The sequence below is a fragment of the Symsagittifera roscoffensis genome, unplaced genomic scaffold (genome assembly GCF_963678635.1).
Source record: "Symsagittifera roscoffensis unplaced genomic scaffold, txSymRosc1.1 SCAFFOLD_587, whole genome shotgun sequence".
Taxonomy (NCBI): domain Eukaryota; kingdom Metazoa; phylum Xenacoelomorpha; order Acoela; family Convolutidae; genus Symsagittifera; species Symsagittifera roscoffensis.
The window spans coordinates 14,224-29,020 of NW_026970787.1; the positions used below are offsets into that span (position 1 = coordinate 14,224).

General features: G+C 37.6%; 1 protein-coding gene across 1 annotated transcript; it reads right to left on the bottom strand.

The window, feature by feature from the left end:
• Positions 1-602: 602 nt before the first annotated feature.
• Positions 603-14,797, bottom strand: LOC134855977 (uncharacterized; the record flags this gene model as incomplete). Its single annotated transcript, XM_063872343.1, is given in 6 exon segments — positions 603-1,096; positions 1,534-1,747; positions 11,859-12,257; positions 13,034-13,295; positions 13,707-13,900; positions 14,397-14,797. Coding segments are annotated over 6 exon segments (1,852 nt in total), but the record flags the coding sequence as incomplete, so codon positions are not given.

Here is a 14,797-nt window from a genome sequence, read left to right on the forward strand (position 1 = left end):
ATTTAAATTTTATAATTCTTTTATACTTTTGTTACGCAGGCAGGTATTTTAAGTTTCTCGGTTTGAGTGAAGAAGTATGTGGCTGTTCTCACGCGCGAAAGACCGAATGCACGAAAACTCTCAACCAATCAACGCCCAGTAAACTGCCCAAAACTGACTGAACTTATTGGGATACTTTTTTTTCGAATTTTTCAATTCTGAGCTCTAATTGGTTGTTCAAAGAATTCGCGCCTATGATCTTTTGCGCACGAAAGACTCCCAGAGACAAAGTTTCTATTTCTTAAATAAAAACTTAATGTTCTGAGTAAGAATTTCTAGGAAAAATTTTGGAATCGGGTATTTTTTCCGGGCAAATACAACAACCATAAATAAAATTCCTGCACCTTCGAATTGTTTTCTGTTTCCGCAAAACTGTCATTTGCAAAATGTTAAACTTTTCAATGCGATCATCATTTCTCAAATTGCTCCGGAGAGTTTCCAGCGTTGGTATAGATTTACTGTCAAATAATTGATTCACTAGTAAATCCTGTCGAGACAACGCGCTTTTAACAACATACTAGAAAAGATTTCACACAGCTTTGACACAAAACTCTAAAACAAAAAACTGGTGGCCATTCAAAACTTTCATCAACTTTCATGGATATTTAACAGTTTATAACTTATCTAAATAAATATTTCGAGAAGTAATGAATAAAAAAAAGCTTCGTAATCACTTTAATCATAGAACCACAAACTGTCGTCAATTTGAGATGTGGTATTTTCACCCGGAGGCGGCGTGACGAAATATTGGGATGCCTTGTTTTTGCCCAGCTTAGACGAAATGTACGCTCTGAAATTCGTCCTGGCTTCACTGACTAAATCTACAGGTACAGAGGGACCACCTTCGGGGCTCTCGGCTTTGTCGAAGCTCTCGCTGCTCTCGGAGCTGCCGAGAGATGTGGATGAGCCGAATGACGGGAAGGGGTTCGGGGGAGCAGGTAGGGGTCCGCGGTCGAAATAGCCGGTGACTTCAGATAGTTTTTTCATCAGTGCCATCTCCTGGCAAATTCGCTTGCCCGGTTCCCAGTTCACAACAGTTTGAATATCTGCTAGAGGGCTAAAAGTAAAATTTGGTGATTTGAGTTATAGTTTTTTATATGGAGCTATTTTAGGTTGCACTTGATGCAGGAGCAGATTTAGAAGAACGTTCCCTTTTGAGGAATTCGAGATCCAGTTATTGCCAAAAAAAGGCATTTAAAAACTTCGGCGGCTGTATAAAATCTTTCTTTGTTAAAAACTAGTCTTTTTGAAGCTTTAGGAGAGTTCAAGAAATTGCAGAGTACATAAAAAATAACGAATTTTTTAAGAATTTATTGAAAATTCCCGCCCGACCCCCATTCATCAAATAAGGGTGGATCTAGGATATTTCTTGACGGGATATGGGGCCGAACTGCCGTCAAAAAATCCTGAATCCAACCCTGAGTTGATGTTATAGGTTTAGCTCCAAAACTTCAAAAACTCATGTTAAAAGATTTTCTTAATGAAGCTACTAACCACAAAGAGTCGTATCTAAGAAGAATGTCGTGTTTAAATGAAAACACTTCCTTTTGCTTTGATGATGAGTCATCGTTTGAAGACGGAGATTGATCGTTCACGCCTTGATTTTCATCCAACTCTTCAAAGACTCTTCTGCAAGAATGTGGAGACAGCTTGAACACTCCTCCGTTTAACATGGCGCTGAAGTAGGACAGACTGTATGATCTGATTCCTATAAGCAGAAGTTACCGTATATTAAATCAAGAAGGAGTGTTTAAGGGATAAATTTCTATCTAAATTGATCACACGTTCTTATTTTGTAATCTTGTTGGCCAAATCGCATTCGACATATATCACATCGAAACAATGGATAAGATTCCGAAACAATGGATAAGATTCATTAAAATTCCGATAAAGCTCTTGTTGCTTCCAATCCCCTTCTCCCACCGACCAACTTTTGCGTTTTGTATTACTTTGACTTGCAATGTCGGGTTTTTGCAAAAACTAGCATACGGAATCTTTAGGTTAATGCCAACATATTTGATTTCCACACGCAATCTTAAAAATCCAATGTCAGATGAGGGGAAAATGAAAAAGAGCCCATGAAAACTTATTAAAATTGACACAAATGGCAGTTGACTAATTTCAAACTGATAATAGAGCTCGCACACAACATCAATATCTTTCATACTACATATTAAATTTCGTAAAAAATTGCTAGCTAAAAGCCCAAAAACTTCGAGACAAAAAGTATAAATCACAGTCTCAATTTTTCCGTTCCTTATTTTCAAAAACTGAATACTGTGTAATTACTCGTTGTCAGATTTTTGCAGAGACTATAGTGACTATACAAGCTGTGACAATACGAAACTACTCAGTGTAAACAGACTGGTTTTTTGAATGAAAGAAAGGAATTTTGGTACATAAACAAGTTTTTCGAACAGACCAAGCCCTAGATGTGGTTTTTGGATTTAATTACAGCGACCAAATTTGGAGTTTCCAGAGTGTCGCGACCAAAACCGGATATTATGAGACCTTCGTTAACCATGACCGCTGGGACCGAAGAAAAAGGAATGCGACAGGCGCAATTTTGCCGCGTTGATTTTTTGCTAAACAGTTTGAATGACAAGTATAACTTTTGCCTTTAAATTTTTGCATGACATCTGACGTTTTTCCTTCTACAAATTTAAAATCTAAAAGTTTTTGTGGAAAAATTAAATGTAAAAAAAATAAAATAAGTTTTTGTTCCGACTTTCGATACGAAAGTAACGGAATATTTGTGCTCGGGGTGGGTGTTAAAAAATTAGGATAAACCGTCTAAGAATGTTAAAGGTTGAACTCAAACTAAGACTAATTTAAGACAGGTCGGCTTAAGATTCCTACAATTTGTTGTAGGCTTTTATTTAAGACTAAATAAAAGACTAAGGTAATTACGCTAAAGTTAAGAGGTAATAAAACGGTTGAATTAAGATTAGTTTCGTCAGATTGGTTCCATATCAAAATTAGACAATGAACAATCTCTCTAAATCTACCAAAAGCCGTTGCGCTTTTGGCAGGTATTTTTAAATTAACATAAACATACGTCAGCAGCTTAATATAGCTTAGAGGCTATAATGTTAGCGTAAAGTATCACCTTTAACATTCCCCGCGAAAAATTGGTTATACTATACTTTCAACACACAAAAGGAATGTTCGGACACGGGGTAAATGAATGGGTCGCTGGTCGGAAAAACCCCGCACGAAAGCCCGAAGGGCAAAATAATAGCATGATAATAGCATGATACTAAGGTAGATGATCAATCATGAGATCATTCCACGTTAGCACCTGATGGTTATGAAAGACTAACTAAAATATATGCTTGTCGTTACATACGAAATTGTTCGGACTCGGGAATGGATAAGTGGGTACGCTGGTCGGAAAAGAAGCCCCGCAATATGACTCTGTAGGCGAGATGATAGCACCCAAATTAACGTAAGAATATACCACGGTAGCACCCGATGGGTGAGATAAGGTTGATAATTGAATAAATGTACTATTATGTGACTCATGTTACAAATTAAGGTATCTCGAGATAATCCGATTGTGGCGTATTAGGCCGGTAGTACGGTATAACTATAACTGCGTCATAATGCTGAGCAACATAGATTAGAAACAAGAAGAAAAAATACTAGAAGAAAAAGTTTAAAAAGTTACTGACTGAGAGTTTGCTGAGTGTTTGAGTTTTAATGACCAGGTTGCTATACCTCAGCAGATCTAAATTGTGTCCCGGTTTGCGGCTCGATTAATTGTCCATCTTCGAAGTTCATCAAGCGTCATTGGCCGTCCTAACAGTTCTATCGCTGAAATGATAGAAGAGGAGTTTAGCCAGTCTGGATCCAGAACAATTGGATTAGATACTGACTCAGTTGTTTCGGAGGGTAGGCCCAATGGGTGAAATCGAGTAGTGTGGACCTCGGGGCTGAATTTAACCTTCTTGAGTGGGCTAGCAGCTGGATATACCGCTCGAGTTTCCAAAGCTTTCTTCTAGCAGATCCACTAACGTCGGATCCGGTGTCGACGGTGATGTCGGGGTTGTTAAGTCCACCACGTCATTTTGATGACTCTCCATTTCGATAGAGGTTGCCTCAATCGTCGGGTAGTATGGTGGGGTGTGAAATTGATGAAGTGTTGGGACGTCTAACTTCTCATCCGATATGTCTAATACATTAGTAAACACTATCTCCCCCATCATTGTTGGTGGATGTCTAACTCGCATAGGTCTGGCGTTATGTCGTTCGTAAATACCGGGCAAATTTTTAGAGGGCGGTGATTTCACTGGTGATGAAGCTTTTCTCTTTGCAGTGCCGGACAATTTCGCTGTTGTCTTGATAGAAATAACCTCTGGTTGTTGTTCCTCTGTTCCTGCGATTGTGATCGGGTGGGAAATCTTTTCAATTTGTTCTGTAATGGGATTTTCAAAAGAAATTGGCCTGTCTTTGTTATCTTTGTCTGCTTCTTCGTGGCTGTCCAGGAAGATTAGTGGTGAATTTGGATGAGATGTTGTGTTATTGTCTTCAGCGTCAAGATCGATCAGCGGAAATTCGGAACTTTCTACTTTCGGATCGGTCTGATCCGTAATTTCGGTCTTAAGATCTGCTTGATCTGGTGATAGGTACTCTACTGACTTTTCTGGATCAGTTACAGTTTTGGTCTTTAATTCCTTTAGTGAAATTAGGTCGCTAGCGTTGTCGTCTGATGAGATTTCTGTTGAATTGTTCGTCGCTCGGTATTCGTTTCCACCAATTCTTGGATGGTAGGGTTTGCCCAACGGGCTTGACTCGTGGTCACTTTCGAGGCCGATCGGGAATCTCAATCTTTTTTAATGCTCTTCCTCCTCTCTAAGGAGTGTCTCTCGAGAACTGTTCATCGCCGCGTTCCGCCTCGCAATATCGAGCTCTTCAAATTTAGCCTGGAGGTTTCTTTTCTTTTGAGTCGATCTTGAACTTTTGAACCCGACATTTCTTTGTGGTCTCGTGGTCTTCCTCAGGCATTTTGTTGCATAGAATTTGACTAATTTGTTTTTCTTTCTCGGGCTCGATTTCTTCAGGGCTGGTTGTCTTTTCATGGCTAAATCAGATTTACGTAATATTTTTCCATTTTTTAGAGTAATTGTGTGGTCTGACTCTCTTTCTATTTCCTCCTTGAGTTCTTTATAGAATGGTTTAATCTTCGATCTATCCTGAACTTTTCTATATATAGTGGTCTTACCCGGCGGGTTGTTCAGCACTGAGTTTTTTTTTGCCCAAGGCATCTCTTTTCACTGCGCGGGAGAGCACTTTCACTGGAGACCCAGCACTGGTTAGGACATATCTCACAGCATTAGCAATATCCTCCGAGGATGATGAGTTCTCCTCTAGATCTCCGTCCTCAATATCATCGGGGGCGTCCCAGTCGTGTCTTCTTTCTCGACTCATGAGTTTTCGGCCCTTATCTATGCATAACAGGGTTTTGTTCCAATCAAGGTTATCTGAGGATGGTGATTTGACTAAATTATGCTAGAAAGTATTTGGGGATCTACCAAAGTGTGCTTCGAAGGGAGAGCAGTTAAGCGACTGTTGTGTTATCGTTCTTAGGCATTTTATTATCTTTAGTAAGGCAAATTGTAGTGATGGTTTTGGGCGTTCTTGTGCCATAACCATGAGCCTTTCCTTAATGGTTCTAATTAAGCGTTCAACTAATCCAGTAGCTCTATGGTCACCCACAGGGCTAAATATATCCTTTATGATATGTTCATGGAAAAATTCTCTAACTTCTTTGGAGATAAAACCAGTTCCCTGATCTGTTCTGATAGTTCTAGGTATACCATGTAGAGCTATGTATTTGCTAAGAAAGTTTATGATAGATTTTGCCGATGTGCTGGATGTTATTTGAGCAGAAGGGAATTTTGAAAATGTATCCACGCATACCAATATGTATTTTTTGTTCCCCATACTTGTGGTAACGGACTAGCAAAATCTAATTCCATTTCTTGATTTGGTTCTCCGACCGTTGGGAGTTTCCCTAGGGTATTATGGTTTGAAAGAGGTTGCAAGTTTTTACCTGCCTTAACGCACTCAATACAGTTTTCGCCGTGGACTTGGATTTCACGATAAATTTTTGGCCACCAGATGTATTGGGTTGCCAGACTCTTCATTGCAAACTGGCCTGGGTGGGCCTCGTGTAACCGGTGGAGCATTGTCGATCTTAAACATGCCGGGATAACTAGTCGATTGTCCAGATAAAGACATCCTCCGCTGACGTGTAAGTTATTCAAGTACGATTTATAGTAATTTCCCACTTGTAGAATATCTTGTTTGCGGTCTTCCTCAATTGCTTTAATTATTTTTTCAGTACTAGATCTTGTTTTGATAATAGAGACATAAATTTCGAATCGAATATTTCTGGCCAAGAGAATGGGAATATGTTAATTTTGACTGTTTTCTTCTTACTTGGTGATCTTCTATGGGATTATCCGACGGGTTGCTAGTACTTGGTGTTAAAGTATCCATATTTTCAGTTATAGAGTCTTCTGTCTGTTCAATAAGTTCTAGTTGTTCAGCCATATCTTTCAGTATTTTGAAGTTTGTAAAAAAGTCATTGATTTTGCAGGGTGAGTCACAATCTTCCGTTCGCGAGTGAGAATTTTGGCACACTGAAAAGTTGGAAAAGTTAACTATAGCTTGAAAAGTTTCATCGGCGTTAGCAGTTCGTTTCTCACGTTCTAATTCTTGGCAGGTCATATGATCTGTCGACTGGCCAATCGTATTGCAGCGTGTGACGTCATGTGCTAAGAAATGTTGAGAGAATTTATTTCTTATTTGCGACTACGAATTTCTAGGCATCAAATGATCGAAACTTAGGAATGTACTAATTTGATTTACCGAGGCGATAACAAACTTTTCATCGTCGAGAGAGACCGGTACGGGTTTGCCCGATGGGTGTCGGGATAGGTAATCAACAAACCCCATGTTTTTCCCCGGTAAAGGTTCGACGGTAAAGTCGAACGGTAGTAATTTGTCTGCCCAACGGGTGAGACGTGATTGTGCCATTTTAGTGTATTTGTCGTCTCTCAGTGCTCCTATTGAGGCTTTATGGTCTGTTAGAATTGAGAATTGTTTGCCCAGTAAATAGTTTTTAAAATGATCCAATGCCCACACTAGGCCCAGCAATTCAAGTTCATTGCTGCTATATTTTAATTCAGCAACATTTAAAAATCTGCTAGCAAACGCTACGGTTTTCCAACTCCCCCGATGGTATTGTTCGATGGACGCGCCCAGTCCCAAATGAGATGCGTCGCATTTCACTTGGGTATTCAGTTTTACATCAAAGTGATAATTCGTTACCGTGTTACAAGTTTCATTCTTAATCTTTTCAAACGCCTCTACGTGCGCTGTGGACCACTTGAATTGTTTTTTTTCTGCATTAGTTATCTAAACGGTGCTGATAAAGACGCCAAATTTGGTATAAACTTGTTGAATTGGGTAATAGATCCCATTAATGATCTTATATCTTTGATACAGCTTGGTTCTTTCAGGTTTCTAATAGCGTCAGATTTGTTTTGCATCGATTTTAAATCCCAACCATTCTATGTTGTGAGTCAAAAATGTGCACTTTTCCCATTTTGTGGCTAATCCCTTGTCGTCTAGCGTTTTTATAGGATGATAACTAGTTTTTTCTGTTCATCCTTGCTACCCACGGTAGTCATTAAGATCTCGTCAAGGTAACAATGAGTGTTTGGTAGTTTTTCCGTCAGATGGTCCATTTTGAGTTGAAATTCATTAGACATATCGCCTAGTTCATAGAATCTGGTTTAAAAACGGTAAGAGCCTGTTACTTTTCCCCCCACGATGTTGAAATTACATTAGTTACTTGCCTTTTTTGAAAGTGGCATTTGACTATATGCGTACTTTAGATCGATCGATGAGAACCAAATGTTTTTTTCGTCGTGGCCGCTAATGGTGACAGAGACGTTATCAATTAGTTCAAATAGATTCGGCATTTGATATCTATTGCGAAATATCTGTTCATTCAGTAATTTTGAGTTTAATGCTAATTTAACTGATCCGTCTCTTTTGGCAGTTATTACGATTCGCATAAAGATGTCTGTGACTAACTCAGACTCGAGCTCACCCAGCTCACAATTTTTTGCTAACTCGGATAATATTTCATGGAATTTCTCTAAAGACTCGTTCTCTTTCTGTCTCCGACCAACGAATTTAAATTTTTCGTATGTTAGACTTGTAGTGACCATGAAAGTAATTTTGAGTAATTCCCAGAATTCAGCAAAGTTAATATCCAGTATTCTTTTTCCAGGATTTTTATGTGAGAAGCATTTCTGTCCTTCTCTTCCTAGAGCCAGGTATAATTGTGATTTTAACTTCTTGTCAATATCTCCGATTTGAAGTCCGTTGAATTTTGCATTGTCTTCTGCCTTCCTCCTTCTCATTTCTTCGTTGTAATTCTGGATAGCTATTCGGTGTTGTTCTTCTTTTCCCGCCCGGCGGGATTGATCATCGGATGGTTCCGCTGGTTCTGCCATTGGGTATGCTAATTCGGTTCTTACCGGTGGGTTGATTACATCTTCAAACTCCACGGAATCTTTCGCGATGGTAGTTAGTTGGAACTTTTCCGACCACCTTTCCCAGTCGTGTTGGTTTTCACTCGATGTGTTGTTCCAAAAAAACTCTAGTCCTCGTAGGTTCGACTCGTTTGACTGCGCCATGTTAAAAAATTAGGATAAACCGTCTAAGGTTGTTAAAGGTTGAACTTAAACTAAGACTAATTTAAGACAGGTCGGGTTAAGATTCCTACAATTTGTTGTAGGCTTTTATTTAAGACTAAATAAAAGATTAAGTTAATTACGCTAAAGCTAAGAGGTAATAAAAAGGTTGAATTAAGATTAGTTTCATCAGATTGGTTCCTAATCAAAATTAGACAATGTACAATCTCTCTAAATCTACCAAAAGCCGTTGCGCTTTTGGCAGGTATTTTTAAATTAACATAAACATACATCAGCAGCTTGATATAGCTTAGAGGTTATAATGTTAGCGTAAAGTATCACCTTTGACAGTGGGTTTTTTTTTTCTTCAGACAAATTTCGACTTTTTAACTAGCCATTTTCGACGGAATTTTTTTGGTATCATTTAAAAGGTATTGCTGTCCTGAGCTTAAAATTGAAAAGATATTGCACCTGTGGTTATTTTTTGTAAAAATATGAGGGTTTAAAGGTTGCCATTTTGGCCGTTTTGACCAATTTGGGACAATTAACGCGCGATATAATTCACGCTATTAACGCGTACGCGGAGATTTAATCCGTCTTATAAATCGTTCCAAATTGGTTGAACGAAGCTTATTTGCCATAATTGATTTGTTACAAGAAACGAATTCTATCTTTTTGTACTTTATATGGCGTGTGGGGGAATGATTTTCATAAAAAATTTCAAATTTTAGAAGAAAAAAATTTTCATTTTGTTTTATTTCATTTAATTTTTTTTGTTATTATTGCTGCTCCATAAACCTTAAGAGGCAGTCGGAACATTCAGGGCTTCGCCCTGATACGAGGAGTCTTGTTGTTCCGACTTTCGATACGAAAGTAACGGAATATTTGTGCTCGGGGTGGGTTTTTTTTTCTTCAGACAAATTTCGACTTTTTAACTAGCCATTTTTGACGGAATTTTTTTATCATTCAAAAGGTATTGTTATCTTGACCTTAAATTGATAATATATCTCTCCTGTGATCATTTTTGGTAAAGTTACGGGGGCTTAAAGATTGCCATTTTGGCCATTTTGGGACAAAAACGCGTGATATAGTTCGCGCTATTAACACGTAAGCGGATATCTTATCCGTCCTAGGAATCGTTCCAAATTAGTTGAAGGAAGACTGTTTGCCTTAATTTATATGTTAATACGAGCAAATTTATCACTTTGTACTTTATATGGCGTGTGGGGTGAAATTTAAAAAAATCTTCAGTTTACTTTTTATTACTTTTGGCATCTTCAAGTTATTACTGCTCCATAGACCTTAAAAGACAGTCGGAACATTCAGGGTTTCGCCCTGATACAAGCAGTCTTGTTTTAATTTGAGTTTTTTGTAAAAATCATTGCCTCACATGCCATACAAAGTACAACGTGATAGATTTCGCTCCTAGTAACAAATTAACTACGGCAAACAGCCTGCTGCAACCAATTTGGAACGATTTCTAAGACGGACTAAATTTCGCCTACACGTTAATAGCGCGAAATTTATTGCGCGTTAATTGTCGCAAAAGAGCCAAAATGACAATATTTAAACCCCCATTATTAAAAAAAAATGATCACAGATGAAATATCTTTTCAAGTTCAAACTCAGGACATCAAAAGTTTTTGAATGATATTTAAACAAATCCATCAAAAATAGCTAGTTAAAAAGTCGAAAAAAGTTGAAATAAAAAGTCGAAAAAAATCCCACCAAGCACAAATTTTCCTTTACTTTGTTACGAAAGTCGGAACAAAAACCAGACAAACTTTGAAACTTTGGTTGCGGATAAAAACACTGGTTATAAAATTAGAATGAATTACGTGCAATCGCCTCGTTTGCAACAGCTTTTTTCTAGTCAACGTTTTCTTACTCTGAAATTTGTATTTAGCTACTATGCTTTGGCAATTTTCATTATGTAGTAAATTTTGGTAAACTTCGAAAAACAATACTTGTCCGGAATTTTGCTTTAAAAATAGGCTGTTTTCTACTTTTCCCCCACGTTTCAAATTTCTGTTTTTTCGTTTGTTTGTCTTAGTTGTTATTATGGCTGAACGCGTGATGTTACCAACTAAGTTATGAAGAACAGTAAATAGTTTGTTCACCATGAAAAATTTCATTACACCGTGACATTAGATTTTCAAAACTGAAATTCAAATGTAGAGGAAAATGGAGAAGAGCCATAAAATAATTCTCGAGTTGTTATGAACTTTTTCTTATCAGCCTCAAGTTAGATTTTTTAAGTAATAATACTTTGTTAAAGTACAAATGTTTGAAATTAACTCAATTAGCATTATATATTTTTAGCCTCAAAAATATGACAAGTCGAGAGGTAATTTTTATATGCATAGACCGAAAAAAATATATAATGCTAATTGAGTTAATTTCAAACATTTGTACTTTAACAAAGTATTAGTACTTAAAAAATCTTATTAAAACATGAGAGCTAATGGGTTTCAAAAAATTGGAAGCAAAAACTATTGCAAACGAAGTGAGCGCACGAATTATTTTGAGATTTTAAAATTGTTTCTTTTCCCATGGATCAAGTCAGCTCACAATTTTAGTTGTATTTGGTTTCAATTAAGAAACTGATGAGTTTTCATCAGTAATTGAACTTGATTTTTTCTTCTGGACGAACACGGTACCCTTGCTACCACTCCTTTTATACTTTTATAAAGTTTGCTCCAAATTTATTTATGCAACTTGGTTGGTACTCAGAACTTTTTACCGACTGATCGTAAGAAACTAATGTCAACCTCAAGCTCAAAAAATCAATGTTTATACATATGATCTATTGAGACCAAGGAAACTAAGAGTAGAATTAAGATCTAATTTTGTATACTAAGGAGTTGCACTAACATCTCCCCCGAAAACCGATAACGTGATTTATAGGCGGTGTATTATGACAAACAATATTCTACGAGTTCACCACATTGGTAAGATATCTCACTATCTACTAAACTGTGATTTAACATAAAACTGTCATAAAATCATGAAAAAGAGAAGCTTACTAGAATTTTTTTGTTCGTGCTATGTGAAAAGTTTTCAAGTAGGGAGTCAAAAATTTCACTTAAAAACAAGAAAACGTACCCAATGAAAAAACAAAGTCTGAGTAGGCTGGCGGCATTTCGAACCCCAACGACTCCACCGCAATTTGAGTTTTGAGGAAACACTCCAGCAGCAATCGTTCTTTCGGTTCCGCCCGTTGATTGAGAGTTTTCAGCCCATTTTTAGAACAAATCACACCTTGTTGGCTATTTCTGGGCGGCACATAGGGCGCCGATGATCCCATCTCACAAAGTTCCCAGAAGGACTCAAGAACAAAGTGCACTTGTTGCATAAGGTGCGTGCAGAACACTTCACACATTTCGACTAGGGCGTCTCGACTTTCGGTGTAGAACCTTGAAGAGGCAGTGTTCTTTTTGAGGTCACTCAACTCTCGAATGAAGGAGCAGAGTTTGAACCAAAGTATGGGACACTTCTGGTCATCTGAAGCAAATACGCCTTTATTTTCTTAAAGCTGGATTACAAAGTTTCGACAAATAGTCTCTATAATTTATCAAACACTTCCGTGTACGTGGTCATATTTGTAAAAATGAATAACTTATGGCAAACTTTTTAAATAACAAAAACATCAGCCATTTTGTATGTAGCGGGATTTGAGTAAAAATAAGCTCCAAATTGAATGAAAATAGCTTAAAAATACCAAATAGCGTTCTTGAAGATCAAGTATGAAAAGCACCCTTAGCTGAAACCAAGAATGGAAAGCAATCTGAGTCATATTTCTATTCATTCGTGAATTGCTTTTTGATTTTTGATCGGGGTGGAGGGGATGGTTTTTTCTTATCATTTTTTAGTCATCGTGTAATTACTCTCATTTAAACTGCCATGTAATTATTGTCATTACTGCCAAGTCTGAATTATGTTTTCATGGTCTTTAATAAAATATCACATAGACTGACTCTCATTTTTATGCACTCTTGGTCTACTCTTTACTCTGCCAGCAAAAACTTTCATATAATTTTCTTAGGTTCCGAGAAAGTAGTTTAGCTGCTTTTTGTTGCAGTCTGATTTCATTATCCTCTGAATTTCAAAAAAAGGATTTCATCTGATTAACCACTCGATCCAATCTAGCCATCTGACGTTTATTTGTGGTTCGAGTGTTGAAAACTAAAAGCTTTTCAGCACTCTACTGGACCAAAAATGCATATCTGACATTGAGCTCTGATTACAAGTCAAAAAGGCTTCCAAATTGAGAATTATACCTTTGTTATTTTTCAGAAACACCAAAGATGAACTTTTTGGTAGATATTTCCCCCTGTTTTTGGGCGGATTTCCACTAGGGTTATAAGACGAGAGATGTTTGAAGGACAGTCGCCCGTTTTTGAGTCGTTTCCAGTTGGAGTCGCTGTTGAAAATGTCGTTGAGGGTTCGTTTCGCGTTCTCGTGTTTAGCTTTGTCGATCAGCTTGGCAGTGGCAGCGAACAGTTTTTGGTTGGGACATTTCGGCCCAAAGTAATCTGCGACCTACGAGACAAATTTTTTTCTTTAATTCAAGTTATCAAAAATCAACGGATGACTATTTACTCTATGACTATTTCCATTAAAGTTCATACTGACTTATCTGAAAAGCCGTATAATAGCTTCAAGTCAACTGAAATTTTTTTCAGCAACCTGAGTCGTAGAAAAATATTTTTCTGTTTACAACTTTCAAAAGCAATTCCTTTTGATGGGCCAATTCCTAAACAGAGCAATGTTCATTTTTTTCGAAGGACCGAATGACTGAAAATCATATTAATCAATCAAAGTTCAGTTTGTTAACTAAGAAAGAAGCAAGAGAAAAAATCAGTAAGATTAGGACACTTTGGAGGATATTCAACTGGTCGAAAAGTTTCGTATATTCGGTCCTTCGGCCATGAAAACCTTCGGCTTAGTAACCTGTGGTATTCGTGTGCATGCAACAGCTACGAGTAGACTTCGTTCTTCGGAAATACTGTTTCCCACCATGTGAAATGCTGTTGGTCTCCCCCCATCCACATTGCTTCCCCCTCCCTCTCCCCCTTCTGCTCCAGCTCCACCCCCACTTGAAACTGGTTTGTTTTCTTTGTCCCGGAACAAATACTGAGCACAATCTAAACAGAAACACAGTAACAAAACAAGAGAACTGATAATTTTTCCTGCAAATGGAATGCAAATCTGACAAGAAGCAGGCAAGATGAATGCAAAATCTGGCATACTTTTGACAAATGAAAAAGCAAACTTGCAAAAGTTTTGCAAATTAAAAGCAAATCTTGCTATAATCTAGAATAGAGTAATAATAAAGCAAGAAAATTCCATTTTCTTCTAAGAAGTCTACAGCAAGATCACTGAAGTCACTGCCTTGATATTTTTTTCGGTACTTCGCAACTTTCCATTTAGCGAGAAAGTTTTGCAATCATTCATTAGCTAACCTTTATAATTATGATTGTACTCTTATGTTACTCAAAAACTTGATTTTAGTGGTAAATTTTTGCCAATGATATTCTTATTTACTTAAATCACTTTTTCTTCAATTTTTCAGGATTGAACTAGGAACTAATCTTATTTTTTTTCTTCAAAAAATAGGATGGCCAATAAATAATTGTTAACCTCTATTCGCAATGTCTCCTTCCGATGCAGAAGAAGTGTAGGGAAACATCTTCACCAAATTCTGCACCTGCTTCGGGTGGGTGCGACTAGCGAACGACTTGTAGGCCGAACAAGCGATCAATTCAGCCAAGAAGTTTGACGTCTCCATGCACTGTATGTCGTCCGCAATCAGAGTCAAAATTGGGCGTTCCAAACCATGATTTTCAGTAGTTACAGTTCCAGAGAGAGACTCCCAGCTGTCTTCCTTGTCGCTGGAATTCTTGGCATGAAAGTAGGCATAATGGAGGAGAGAGATGCGTTTCTTATCATCTGGAGTTTCGGCGAATAGCTTCAAAAATCCCGAGTTGTCCACACTCATTTGGTGCAAAGTCTGGCTGGTGAGGTCAAAAAAGAAGGTCAAA